At 41.0% G+C, this 14,925-nt stretch overlaps 1 protein-coding gene across 5 annotated transcripts in view; it reads left to right on the top strand.

Annotated features, from left to right (window-relative positions):
• atxn1a (ataxin 1a) overlaps positions 1–13,975 on the top strand; it is a 130,076-nt gene extending 116,101 nt beyond the window's left edge. For all 5 annotated transcript variants that reach the window (XM_089123314.1, XM_039681094.2, XM_089123311.1 and 2 more), the window contains 2 exons: positions 2,898–4,996; positions 6,154–13,975. In XM_089123314.1, coding sequence (XP_088979440.1) covers positions 3,200–4,996; positions 6,154–6,705 — 2,349 coding nt within the window. In that variant the 5' untranslated portion in view covers positions 2,898–3,199 and the 3' untranslated portion in view covers positions 6,706–13,975. The remainder of the gene's footprint in view (positions 1–2,897; positions 4,997–6,153) is intronic.
• The last annotated feature ends 950 nt before the right edge of the window (positions 13,976–14,925 follow it).

The following is a 14,925-nucleotide window of genomic DNA, read 5'->3' as shown; positions in this document are numbered from 1 at the left end:
CAGTACATAAACAAACAAGATTCGGTACCTATTGCAGTTATACACAAAAAGAGCCGTCCAACTCATAGTTCTCTTTTCCCCCCAGTTTTTATACCTTATTGATTTTAATTTTTGCTTAAAATGTGGCTGATAAGTACGCAAATTCAGATGCAGAAGAGTGTCTTTGGTTGTGCTTTAATTCATGGCAAGCATATATCATATCATATCCTCTTGCAGAGACTAAACTGAGATGTATCGTACATCTAACTGGGAGCAATGAATCACTGATTACCATTTTAATCAGTTTTCAAATATAATCTCATCATAAAGATTTTAGTTCACCGCAAGCGTTCAAGGACCTGGCAGAGACCAGTTTAAACCTTTAGAATTGCCTTTGGAGTAAGTTATAATACCATCTGGATAATATTGTCATCTACCATGCATGATTACTTAAATCATTAATTAAAATGATTATGATAATTGGGTTATTAACATGCTTGATTGCCCTTGCCTGATACAAATTATGGTAAAGGAAAAAGACTTACAAGAGAGGTTGGGGGTGGTGCAAAGAGAGATGAAAAGATACAGTATATGAGCCAAAGGGAAGGAATGAGAGTGGATCTGATGTGGGTGAAATGTAGAAAAAAAGAGGTAGAACACACTGATTGAGAGAGTGCTGAGAATAAACACCCTGCTCAATGTCAATAGTGTCAATCAATGTTGTTCAGCTGTTGTGTAACCTTTCTACACTACTTTGAGCAAACAGAGAGGACATGCTCCTGCTGTTTGTAATCAGCTGAGGGCTGTTGTGTCTGCTTTAAGTGATGGCATGAACTTTATGAACCTAAACATAAACGTGACAGGCACACTTTAGTGATATAGTGATGGTATCGGATGGTAATACCATGGTAATTTAAACTACATCATGGTTCTAAACGATTACCATATTCATAAACTATGGCATTTATCTGGTTCTTCATGCTACATACTTCATAGATACCATGTCCAAACAAGCATAGTATTGTGCAACACTGTGGTACAGTGCATCATATAGTATTACCTTGGTACATGCATATGGTACTACCATCTGATACCTGTTACTGCAAGATACACCCAAGAATACTATACTGCTGCTACCATAGTACAGTATTAGCTTGGTGCCATGTCTAGTAAACCATGATGCTAACAATGTACATAACCAAAACATCAATAATACTATGAGACATTTAGTTACTTTTGTGTAAGTGTTGCACACAAAAAAGTAAGCCGCCATACAGACTGGCTTAAAGGGTAGGTTTCCCTCACAGCAGAATCCGCCTGCTCTTTTATAGCTCTGCGACACTTGTTAAATCGTCAGGGCCTGTTTATCATGCAAAACCACCCTCCCACCAGTTCTGGACAACAGACGCAGCTGAATGGGTCCAATCAGTAGAGCTCAGGGAGAAATGTCAAACAAGCCATAACACTGCTCAACATCACTGTTTCGTCACGTGTATCTCCATACTGTCTGGAGTGGGAAGGAGAAGAAAAAGGGACCGGCTTCCCACTTTGATGGAGAGCTCTTCTACAGTAGTTAACATCAAATCCATCCAATTAGAAACTTTCCATGTATGCATTCATTAATTCATTTGTGCATGTTATTCCAAGGAAAAAAACATTTGTGTGTTTGTAATCTTGACTTGCTTCGTCTCTGAAATGTTTTCTTTTGTTTGATGTCACCTAAGCCATGTGGGCTGTTGGTTAATCCAGTCCTTTAATACTGAAAGCAAGTCATTTGTCAGTTACGTCTATCTCAATTAGGCTATATAAATACCCACTTTTCACAATTCAGTCAATTTGTGATAAATAAACATTTCGGTAAGTTGTACTGTATCTTTCAACACACCTACTGTATTGTTCATTCGTGTTTATTTACTATTAAAGAGTAAGAGATGTTGGTTTACGACCACGATCTGTCACATCACATTTAAAAAGCGCCAAAAAGCTATGGTTTGAATTTCGTAATAAAATTGACAGAATTTGAGAGCTGATGATTTGTTAGAAAATGGATGTGTGGCATGAGAGTGTGCTAAAAGTGTCAATTGCGTGATTCACGCTGATTGAGTGAGATTTGGCAGCCCTGCTCTTTCTGCTCAGTGTCAGTTATCTTATAGGCAAAATATCGCCATATAATAAAAGAGGTAGATTTTTTTCTGGCCACCAGACCAGTGTCCATCTGCTCGGCATCCATCTTCACATGTTCCCCGCACTGCCGGAAAAATTCCATTGCCATTGCCTAAACTGAAAATGACTGGTCTTCTTTTTATTAGTGGTGTAGAAAATGGGCAAACAGCTTTCAGAGAGAATGGGTTGTCATGTGTGGACATGCAATATAATCGCATAGGCTTGACATCAATCATGCAGCACTACTTTTAATATATAGGGATATTTCTAGGGATATTACTCTTATTTTAAAAGACTTTTGCACTATGAAAACAAACATTTGCGTCCCATGATTGCCTCTCTCATCTACTACGCGATATCACAGTTTGACATGTCTGTCATTGAAAAGATCCACGTGGTGTCATGAATAATTAAGAGACAGTGTTTTCTCATAGGATATGAAATCTCAGGCTCATGAATAATTATGAGACACCGATGAGTCATCAAGCACTCACAGTGCACAACTACGTCACAGCCTGTGACGTGGACACGGTGATGATTTTAATCCCGGAAGACAAAAAAACGGGGGGGAAAATCAAATTTAACCATTTTAATCTAACTATTAAATCTAACAGATGCTAACATTGTCTTCAATGGTGTTCAACACACACACTTCTGTTAAAATCTCAGAAAATTTGGTTTGGGGTTTCATGACCCTTTAAAAAGGCCTGTCTTAAAATAGAAATAACCTTAATGATGCCTTGGTTATTTTTCAGGTTCTTCCTGCAGTCCTGGAGACTCGCTCTCAGAGGGAAATGATTCCACATGAATTGCATGGACCGCTCTCCCACAGCAGGTGTGACTTCCATTGCTTAAGACTGAAATCTGTGTCCATCCAACCTTAGGAACAGGACATTTCCCCTCGCACCACCACTCTCCTCTCTATCCCATCCCCATCCTCGCTCCGAGCCAATCACTGAGAGGGCACACTCTGTTAGCAAGACAAACTGAGTCCAAGAGGGAGCGGAAAAGAGCCAGAAAAGACTGGGGGAAGCGTGGTACAAGATTCTCAGACACCATGAAGTCAAACCAGGAGCGGAGCAATGAATGCCTGCCCCCAAAGAAGCGTGAAATCCCAGCAAGCACTCTGCCCTCAGAGGTTAGGCCTATGGTGATGGCGCCTGCAAGTGACAGCCAGCGTGGAGGGAACCTGGCCTGGCTTGCCAGTCTGGCAAGCGGGCATGACAGAGGGCGGCAGCACATCATCACCTCCGCAGAACCTGAGGGGCCTCAATACAAACCATTGTCAGCCATGGCTGAAAGTGCACCTTCCTCATCCACGCACTCAACCAGAGCTCTATCTACAGTGACCACAATACCTGCAGTGTACACGTCACCCCTCTCTCAGCCTACTGGCACCATCCAATACACGCCCCTGCCTCACAATCTACATTTCATCAGCTCTCCGTACACTGCACCATATGCTGGCTACATCTCTCCACTAGTTCCCCATTCGGCTGCCACCACTACCACACAACGTGAGGTTTATGCCAGCACCTCCATTTCTCCAGTATCCAAAATTGACCATCACCATCATTTGGGTCGTTCAGGCCTGGTCACAACTGACAACACCTCTTCAGCCCACTCCACCCAATACGTCCACATTGCTGGTTCGCCTCTAAGCGTATCCCCTCGGACTGCTCCCTCACCCCATGCTCAGTTGCCTCTACACTTACACCCTCACCACACGCTCCCCCTCAGTGGCCCTTCGCAGGTCTTAGTTCAGTACACAGATGGACTTTTGCCCAAGAGAGAGGAGACAAGGCCCAGGGTGGTGCTGAACGGAGAGCTGGAAAAGGACAGACGCTTTGGTCCATCTCCCGAGTCCAGTGCAGGGAAGCAGGGCAGCACTGCCAAAGGGGGTTCCTCCTCCCATCAGCACCACATTCACCAGCAGCAGAGCCCACGTCACCATGAGGCTCGGCATGTGGTGCTACCTGCCGAATATGCACAGGACAGTACAGCCATGCGGACCTCGTTAGTGCTGGTTCCAAACAGTCATAGCTCCAGTGTTGCTGATCCCGGAGGTTCACTGGACAAGCTGCCTCCCCCAACATCCCACACTGAAAAAGGAGGGATTTGTGCGGGCAGACCCGTGTCCCGCAGTTCTTCCTCCTCTGCCTCCCTTCCATTTCCTCCTCCCCCTCCACCTATGGACAACCTGAAGGGAGCAGTTACCACACTGTCTCCCCATGCAGTTATGCAGACCACGCATAACACCACAGAGTCACTCTCCCTGGGCCTCCCCTCCACCAATTTCTACTCCACCCAGCCACCCATCATTGGTTACATTGCCGGCACAGGGCACCAGCAACCTCTCAGCTACCACACCAGCCTACCCCAGCACCTGGTCATCCCTGGAACTCAGCCGGTCATCATCCCAGTAAGTGGAACCGAAGCTACTGCTACATCGACCACGACGCACTTGTCTGCGGCACTGCCCCATGCTTTCGTCACCTCAACGGCCCCCAAAGTGGAGAATTTTGAAACTCCGGCTCTATATTCCCACCCTGCCCCAGCCGTGGTTCAAGCCCAGCTGCATCTGCCTGTGGTTCCAGCCCCTGCCAGCCTGCTGACGACTCCACCACCACCCTCAGCCCCTTCCCTGCCCCCTTACTTCACAAAGGGCTCCATCATCCAGTTGGCAGATGGGGAACTAAAGCGGGTAGAGGACCTCAAAACGGAGGATTTCATTCAGAGTGCTGAGATCAGCAATGAGCTGAAGATTGACTCCAGCACTGTAGAACGTATCGACAGCAGTCATACGCCTAACTTCGCTATTATACAGTTTGCTGTAGGAGAACATCGCTCACAGGTGGGGTAATATATTTTTGCTTTACAGTTGCTGTAGAAATGTTTGATGAGCATCTATTTCCCATATATACAAGGATAAGGGTGGGCGATATTTCAGTAGAAATTACAGTAGAAATTTGTCAAATGATATACAGTTTTATAGGATCATTGTACGGCACATGGTAGTAAAAAAAATGATGTAATGAAATTGACTATTGGCTAAACCCTTATGTAATGTAATCAAAATAAACGTTTTCTAGAATATATATTTTTGCTTTTGTTGCCCACTCTTATGAACAGATAGCACAGGTTGTTTTTTGCTAAATTACTATTGCAATGATTTTTCAAATGCTCATAGGTATGTTTATACTGTATGTTTATTTTTGCAGCATGAAGCCACTTATACTGTATGTTTATGTTTATTTTTTATGGAATGTTTATTATTAGGTATATAAAGTGCATTTTTATGTTATCATTCACATTTGAACACCAGTCATTTGAATCCTGCTGTCTTAGGAGGTGGAATTTCAGTGGAAATATTCGGCAATATATTTTGCCCCTTAAAGACATTTTTAGAATATACAGATGGCATCTAAAAATGGCTAATTTAATTTCATATTTAACAGTGCTCACTTGGGAAAAATCTTTACGGCATTTACAAATGCCTAGGGATCTTCTCTACTTTATTACATACTTCATGCATTTTTATCATTTGTTTGAATAATCATATCATCATTTAAGTCATTAAGTTTATTTTTTATGTGCTTTGAGTGCGTGAATGTCCTCCTATATGAACTCCACCTGCACTCAATCAGTGTAACTAGATGTGGGGTAAATTGGCAGCTGAAATCATCTCCCTGTTCCATAATCCCTCCCCTGGCTGTCCCCATGGCATCTTTGTTTAGTTTGTGTGGGATTTACTGACAGAATTGAGTCATTCCTTATTTCTGCTTCCTTCTGTTGTGCTGTGAGTAGGCTGTATGAAAAATCTGCTTCGTTTGTCTGGGAGTTGAGATGGGGCCACCCACTCAAAAGCAGTTCTGAAGTCTGTCAGTTTGAGAGGCGCTGATTAACAGATGCTATTTAGCAAAGGCATTCATTCATATCATCAGGCATTTGTGCTTGACTTCTACTGTGTGAATTTCATTTCCTCTTTTTGCCTCCTTTTTTTTCTTGTAGGTCAGCGTGGAGGTTCTAGTAGAGTATCCTTTCTTTGTGTTTGGCCAGGGCTGGTCATCCTGTTGTCCAGAACGGACTAGCCAGCTGCTGGAGTTGCCATGCACCAAGCTTTCAGTGGGCGACGTCTGCATCTCCCTCACCCTGAAAAACCTGAGGAACGGCTCCATTAAGAAGGGCCAGGGGGAAGTCTTGGATGCGCCTACCCTTGGTCCACCCCTTAAATCACCCAAAGCACTCTCAAGCGGCACACGTGGAGGTGTTCGGCACACAGAACAGGAAAATGGACTTGGGCAATGTGTAGATCAGAGAGGTCAAGGCAATAGAGAGAATGGAGAACTGAGGTTTAGCGAAAGAGACATCTGCAAAGCACCACCGCTCACCGAATCCGAGTCTGGGGGTAAACCTACAGGCCGTAAAAGGAGGTGGTCGGCCCCTGAGGGCTGCAAAGTAGAAAATCCTGAAGGAGAGCCCCCTTTAACGTTCCCCAAGCCTTCCTTCATCCCTCAGGAGGTTAAAATCAGTATCGAAGGCAGATCAAATATTGGCAAGTGAACACGTATTGGACTGTCAGATTTGAAAAGCAAAATTTGCCCTCAGAATGTTTTTTTTTAGTTCTGATTTGATTTTCTATCCAGATTACTATACTTAAAGGCTAAATTGACTCAGTGTGTACATGATCACTTCTACCATTGTAATAGATGCATTCAATATTACACAAACAATTGGTGCAATTCATTTGATTGGTCAAAATCAGGGCTAAAGTAGGACAAGGTGAGAAAGTAATGAGCACTGCACGATATCCTGATGGCTTCGGTATATACAATCAGTCACAGTCTCTCTAGTCTCTCACCTATGATGTCCTAAGACAAGACAAACTTGGTTCAACTACACCTAGTGGCAATTTAAACGTGAACCTGAAAATGTTAGTAAGGGAAGATGAACAACTGGTGTGAATAAAAATAGCTAATGACGGCAGAACGGAAATCACTCCTTCACTGGTTGCGGGAGTTTACATGATGTCAGCCATCTTGTTTAACTGTGACTAAAAGAGACTATCCAAATCAATCCTAACAATATAGTGCAGCATCGTCAGCGCAGTTAGACTAGCATAGATTATATTAACATTATTGAAACGCAAGAAGAGGTTTCCAAATACTATGGTACCGGCCAAGAGAGATGATGTCATTGAGCGGGGACAGTTGCCCCATTGAAAGACGAAACTATCATTTTAAACAGGGAAGATGGACGAGTCTATTTTTATATATCCAACTGTCTAACCTTTTATTTAACTATTTTTGTAGTTTTGCATGTTTTCTGTCTCACTTTTCAAACCCTCCCTTCATACCTTGATGGGTAGATTTTTCTTGTTTTGTTTTTTTTGTGATGAATGTGTAAACCTTGCAATCAGGGGTAATTTTTTACTTAGACACAGGATGGGTTCTTTCTTGATGCATACAAAAACAGTGGTGAGTAGTCCCTTGTTTTTAGTGCCGTCGCACCTGTTTTTTGTTCAAAGAAAGTAGATTATTTTGAAAGAAAGAGAGCGAAAGTTGTCTGAGGATGAGATTAGTGTTGTCCTGAAGCACTTAGTTAACTCACTAGCTGATAGTCAACTGAGTCAAATGATTATTATATTAATTATTACTATTATTATTATTACTGCTACTACTATTTCCTGTTGATCTTTTAACATGAACACCGTACTGTATGCTGTATCATGAATTGGATGTTGTGTGGCACTCTGTGAGAAGGTGATTTGCTCACAAGGGTCGCCGTGAAAGGATGAATGTAACAGTTGATGAAAGAGCAAACAATGAGATTTTGTCCCCAAGAGGACTGCTTTAAAGGAAGCACTTTTTTCATTGCGTCTGATTGGCTTAGCCATCTGAAGCAAGTTGACGGCTCGAGTAAAGACGGGCACATTTAAACAACTGCCATTTAAGTCATTTAAAGCAAAAAGACTCATGAAAGTGTGAATGCAGATGGAAATAAATAGAGACTGTTTATATATTTACAAGAGATGTGAGAGTTGACGTGAAAGTGAGAAACTCTGGCTACAGAAATCTTTGGATGATCGAAGGGTGTCATATACCTGTTTGTTAGCAATGTATGTGGTCGTGCACATGCAAGGCTTATACACATGTACACGGCTACGGTCATTTTCAATCATGTTGAAATATGTCATGTATTTTTTTTTGTACATTAACATGTATAGAGCTGCAAATGCTATATCTATCTTACTGTATGAGAGCGTAAGACTACATGAGCACGTTTTTAGTCCCGTCCCCCAAGACTCATCGAACGTATGTAAAAAAAAAAAACAGTCATGTAGTAATTTCAGTGATCTGTATAATATTTGTGTGAGTGTGTGTGTGTGTGTGTGTGTGTGTGTGCGTACAAACCACACATATTATAGATAGATATTTAAGTTCTACTTAAAAGAATATTGCAATTTGCACATCTGGAGAGATAGTAACATGATTTATTTTGTTTTCTGCCAGCACAGGACAGGGCCGAAAACCCAATTTTTACTAAAAAATGTAGCAGTTTCTTGACATATTTGCTTGGTTTGCAGGTTATTCATTAGGAAATCAAGGACGCCTCTTTTAAGGGGGGTTCGAATTACACACAAATACATGAAAGCAGGATTGTGCATGGTGCTTTGTCAAAGGCGTTCGCTCCGTAGGGGTGGATGATGTCATAGCTTGTAGCCTGCAAACCTGTCGAGTCATTCGAGCGGCCAGCTTGGGTTGGTGAAGATCTGGCAGGAAGGCAGGTTGTAGTTGAAAATAAAAGATGCATTGATGGACGGATGGATTTAATGAGTGGTGGAGGGTGGGTGGGTGAGTGCACCCCATATACAATTTGAAAATGCTTTATTTTTTTATAATAAAACAGGGTTTCTCAGATCAACACCACAATCGTGCATTTTTTTCTTTTTTCCATTTGACATGGCGTCTCTGTCCCCTTGTATTGTGCGTGTTTTAGTTTGACTTAGATTGCGTGTGGATGTATCTGCTTCAACCAATCAAACTTGATATTTTCATTGTGTTTATTTTGGGCCAAAAGCTAGAAATAAGATATTGTTTGTCCATTGAACCACCCCAAGAACATGACTGTCAATGGCGAATCGGTCTTGCATTTGTTTGGTTTTTCTTATCTTCATCACTGTTGTCCTTCCCTTCATGTAATGATCAGTGTTTCGATGTCGCTTACTGCTTCGATCATTTTACAGTCTGCCTCCTTCTGGTTGCACAGTGCGGTTCCACGTATATACGAGAAGCATTCCGAACAACAGCACGTAGCAATAACCCCTAGTCTCTAGTGCTGAACCAAAAAAAAAAACAGAGAAACGGACATCAATGCCAGATCTTCTGTTCGACCTCAGCAATCTGTTTTTTATTCTCTTTAGGTTTATTTGCCGTTTGCACAGCCAGCCCTCAGTAACTTCAGGGAGAAATGTAAATTTATATGCAGTGACAGAGTCTGTCCCCTCCTAGCCGTCTTAACCCGTAATCGATAGTGACCTCCAGATGCTCTTCAGGTGCCCATACAGAACCAGTACACCTCTCTCAGAGTATGTTTACCCAACCGCAACCGTTAGCTACCTTGTGTTGCCTGGCATGTACGTGCGGCCTCTTTCTCACCCGGCACACCCGCTGTAGTTGAAGAACGCTCTTTTCTTTCCTCTTCTTCATTCATAGCCATAGAACCTTGACAGTATTTGTGATGGAGTTTCATATTGCCTAGCTTGTTGAAATATTTTGGGGGGAGGGGGTCAATTATGACTGTAATTTACTTGTAATGTCACTTACGATGCTTCTTGAAGTCAATGTGAATTAACATTTCGACCCATTTTGCTTCCATAATCTGATGTATTCCACAGTTAAATGAGAAAAGTTGCCTTTTTATACTAGAATGCAGTCAGACTTAGTACGAGTTTGCTAAAATGATACCTAAATAGCTAATTATTCATTAAGTGACATTGAATGGTCATTCTCTGAAGTACAATGCACCGCTGAATTGCTCACAATAAGACCTGGAATGAGCATTGAGGAAGTAAAATAGGTTCGATTGTGATTCATGTTAACTTTAGCAAGTGTGTGTGTTCAGTTCCAGGTATGTCATTTGTTTGGATTTGGACTTCTAACTTTAAGACTTTTCTACATGAATTTGAACATCCATGTTGGTTGTTTATTTAATATTGAGGAATAAGTCCAACTGCAAATGAATTGAATATGACGTGCGGTGTCCTGAATGAATGAAACATCACAGATGTTCTGTGCCATCACATTTAATGGTCATCACAAACAAAGAGAATAAAAGATGCACACGGTACAGCTGGTGGTTTATTGTGCTGATAATGATAGTCTCTTATGACCTCCAGTGCTGAGAGACAAGAGGCATAAGAGCACATCAAAAGTGGTGGATGCTGTTTTGACACCTATTTGTTTTAGCATCAATGTCTCATGAAACTCAAACCCCACTGATGATGTTCTAAACTCTTATTCTGTTTAAGTTTGACATGTTCACGCGTAACAGTTTGTGCCATCTGCATGTAGCAACGTTTCTGTGGTTTCCATTCATACTCCAGTAGCACTTTATTTGACAGTCCTGTTACGCATGTACATACTGTGTACTTATTATATTAGCAATTACTGGGTTATAACTAGGTACTTACTCTAAACCTAATGTTGACCCATGTAGTTGCTTTATATTACTTTAATTGTTTTGGGTAACTACACTGTAAGTACACGTACTGTAAAATAAAGTGTAACCCATACACCTTCTCCCACAAATTGTATTATTTTTAGGCGGTGGGTTTTATTATTTTATTTCGATTTTTGTGAGTAAACATGGCAAATATTGTGTTTCACTTTGTTGAAATGTTGCACATTTCATTTACTTTGGCAGAGGGGGGAGTTTGCTGTGTCTGACATTATGATAAAATCGTTTGCTTTTCTGATAAAGGTCAAAATCTTTCCTTGGGCTTACTCAGGGATGGGGAAGAGATGTGAATGTGTGTGTGTCGAGGAGGTTGTGTGACCTTTGAAAGATTTTTGTACATGTTAAGATATATATATATATATATATATATATATATATATGTATATTCTTGTGTGTGGTAAACTGCTGTAACCAGAATCAGTCATTTCATTGGCCCTGTGCTTTGGTTTCCCACAATGTCTCTACACCATATGAGGCCTTCCTAAAACACTCTGTCCGTCTCCGTGTTTGTCCGCATCACAAGCTGTCTGTCCGTCTGCCTGTTGTCCTCTTGACGTCACAAGCCCAGATCCTAACACACGCAAGATACTGAAAAAAAAAGACTGAGAAATGATTAATCGACCTCATCAAAGTGGGGACCACTTTTATAGAAACAAACGAAAACAAAATGCACATTTTTGTCATTTATAGAATAGATAGACTTGATAATACTGTTTCAGCACTTTCTAATCCTGAGGAAGATAGAGTGAGACTATGTTGTCATCGCAGTTTCTCCCCTCCAATACGAATTCCCTCCGTCTCGGCCCGTTCCTGGGTCCAACGGGTTGAGACGACGAGGACAAAGAGTTGAAATAACATTTGAATGGTCCTCTATGAACCTGAGATGACTTTACTTTTCGTTGTACTGATGTGTGCTCGAACACCATCGTTTTATTTTTATGTTCTATACTTCATGTACTTTGGACTTTTTTTTGCTTCGGTCTCCTCTGTAGCACTCTTTTATCATGGTTGGAGACAAGAGAAAGTGTTTTAATGAATGTTTTCAAGAGTGTCTCTCTCTCCTTCTCTGTCTCTCATAAGAGGAGCACCGCTGACTTTTCCTTGTTTTTGCTTTCATTACTCTGGCACAAATGACAAAAAAAGATGAATGTTGGATTTGCGAGTTTCAGCAGTTTGAAAAATAAATCAAAAGTTGTTTCTTTTATTGTGGCTCTCATTGAAAAACAACTTTATTTTGAGTTTGCTTTTCTTTGAAATGAGTTGTAAAATCAGTCAGGATTTCTCTGTTCAACTTGACTGTTGTTTGACATCATGTCAATTGTCCAAACAGCTGGATTAATAACCTCAGGCTGAGAATCTTCTACAAGCCCACGTTAAGGTTTTGTTTCACCCTTATGTATGGGCTGCTTGATTATGGGTATTGTAACTAGTCTTATTGTTAATGCTATAAGTGATATTATGATCATTCAGCTATATCAGTGCTAATGCAGTGCGCACTCCTTAAAAAAAGGAGTCATGCCCGGCCCTCGTCTCTCGCGTTGTTGAACTGACAAACGCTTCCTCAGAGAGAGGTACATCTTGTGTTCTGTTACCCTTCATCTGACCAGAGCGCAGGAATGAGACTCATGTTGAACTGGACACTCAACCATGGTTAACCACTGAGAACTAAACGCCAGGGATGTTTTGACCATCACAGGCCGGAACCGACTCGTGTACAGATCCTGTTTTCACACACACACACACACACACACAATGTCACCCTCACGCATAGCAATCAACAGCCTCGTAACGTGTATTTATCCTTCAGAATTTGTACAACTATACATATCTTCAAGAAAAAAGTTCATTTTGTAATTCTGGATTTCTTGCCAATGAATGCTTAATAAGATGTGTCTGTAAAATTGTACTCTTTTTAGGCCTGATTTTAACATGTCAGTCATTTCCAATTCCAAGAATGTTTTGTGTAGATTCTGAATGAATGGTGAAGGTAGTTTTTCACGATTAATCGCCCCACGATTTGAAAGCTGACGTCAGATCAATTATTAGCAGAAGGTGAAATAACACTATACACCCGAACAATGTTCGGTTATCATTTAATGTCCAGCCACCTTTAATTTTTTTCCCCCCCTGTTTGTTTTCTCTTTTTGAGATTGAAATGTTAAGATGTGTTTTGTGAAAAAGGAAGCCATTGGTCATTCCTCAGGAAGGAGTGGGTTCAGATATAGCAGTAATACCCCATGTTTGCTGGACTAAAGGTGTTGCGGGTCGTGTCATAAAGAGATTTGAAGTCTTCCATTGGAAGGGAAATGGAGGCTTTTTCTAGTTTCTTTTTACACTTGCCATTGGGCAGAAAGATCCACGATCATAAAACCTCCGGATTGGACCTCTACCTACTGTTCAAAAAACATAGACTCAGTGGAGGTACAGTAGGTTGTTTTTTTCTCCATAGTTTCAGCGCTGTGGGCTTACTGGACCTATAGTATGGTAGACACCATGCAGAAATGTTAAAGCGAGACTGTTAAAGTTGCAAAATTGAATGTCACATCCAATCCTGGGGTTTTATTTTCTTGGAATTGAATTTGAGGATTCTGGCCAGTAGCAAGCGATGGTTGTTGGGAAAGGAAGTTGTGTTTTGCACCTTACTTATAAAGGAAAATATATGTAAAAATATATATATATAAAGCCCTAGGTAGGAAATAATTGTGAAAGGCAATTTGTTTTTGCTTTTTTGGTTCATTTTATTTCCATATGCGTGCATACTCTGTAAGTTGTGTAAAATATTGTACTTGCACTAGCTTTTTTAAGAAAGGAAACTAATATAAAAAAAAATTGAATTGAAATTCTATTTTCTAATTGTGGTGTGTCTATTTGTAGGATACACTCACGTTGTTTCTTGGATTTTTTTGGTCCCTTTCTTTGATGGTGCTTGCCGGTTTTCTAGTTAGAACTTATTTCATTATTCTGAACAACAAAACAATATTTGATTCAGGTTGTGAACAAATTTGTTTTAAAAAAATTATCTGTATACCAGTACAAGTTTATTGTTGCAGTATACACGTACTAATAAAAATTACAGTGCCAATTGCAAACTGCACCCTTTTTGGTGTTTGTGATTTGTATAAACAGGGTGCTTTTGTCAGAGTGGGCTTATTTCGCCGACAGACATGAACACACACTCACAATTTTCCACAGGCTTCTTTGACTCCAGCACACCTAGTCAATGGAGTGTGGGTGTTGGCGGAGGTGGTGGTCATGTGTATTCGCTGGATCATTCCTTTGAAAAAGTGAAGATGGAAGACATTGAGATCTTATCAGACACGACAAACCCACACTTGACTTGACTCTGTGGGAAAAAGCAATGGCTGGCAGAATGAGCCCAAACTGATTCAGCTCTGTCTGCTGGTCTGTCTTTGTGTTACCATAGTTTCAACCACAATACAGTAGCCTTGTCTTAAAAGAAGGTAAGTTGAAAGTCTAAATATACACATTTAATGAAAGAAACAAGAAATATCATCTGTGTGAGGAAGACTCCCCCAGGTACAGAACCCTGTAAGGAATGTTTATCAAATCATTTCACGTCTTTTTAGAAGGCTCGATTCTGATCGGTCGATCACTGAAATCAGTGGTCCGATATTAAAGTGGCAAAGCTGAATACCTGTATGTCAGCAGAAACCAGTGTGAGACATCGGGTTTGGAGCTGGGCTTACCCTAATTTCGAGTTGACGACACGTGATGTTCTTCTCTGAGCTCGGGCTGGGAATTATGCATTTCTATCAACACTATCAGCTCCTAAATGAATCTTCAGCGGTCAGGTACAAGTAGGAGCTCTCCAAAAAAAAAAAATTCCCAGTTTACAAGTTGTAATACGAGCTCTACTAGGATGTGGACGCTGACATTGAAATCTCATGAGCCAATGGTATTTGTTCTGGAGTTCAGAAGTAGGCTCCTAATCACATTCATTTCCTCCATAATTTTAATTTATTAATCGCTCAAGACAGCTATTGTGAGCTTCAGAGTTGTTAATCAGTGATATATGCTTTTGGT

Source organism: Pimephales promelas, chromosome 18, assembly GCF_988280905.1.
Source record: "Pimephales promelas chromosome 18, fPimPro1.hap1.1, whole genome shotgun sequence".
Lineage (NCBI taxonomy): Eukaryota > Metazoa > Chordata > Actinopteri > Cypriniformes > Leuciscidae > Pimephales > Pimephales promelas.
Note: the sequence above shows the minus strand (reverse complement) of the source record. Positions and strands in the feature narration are given on the sequence as shown.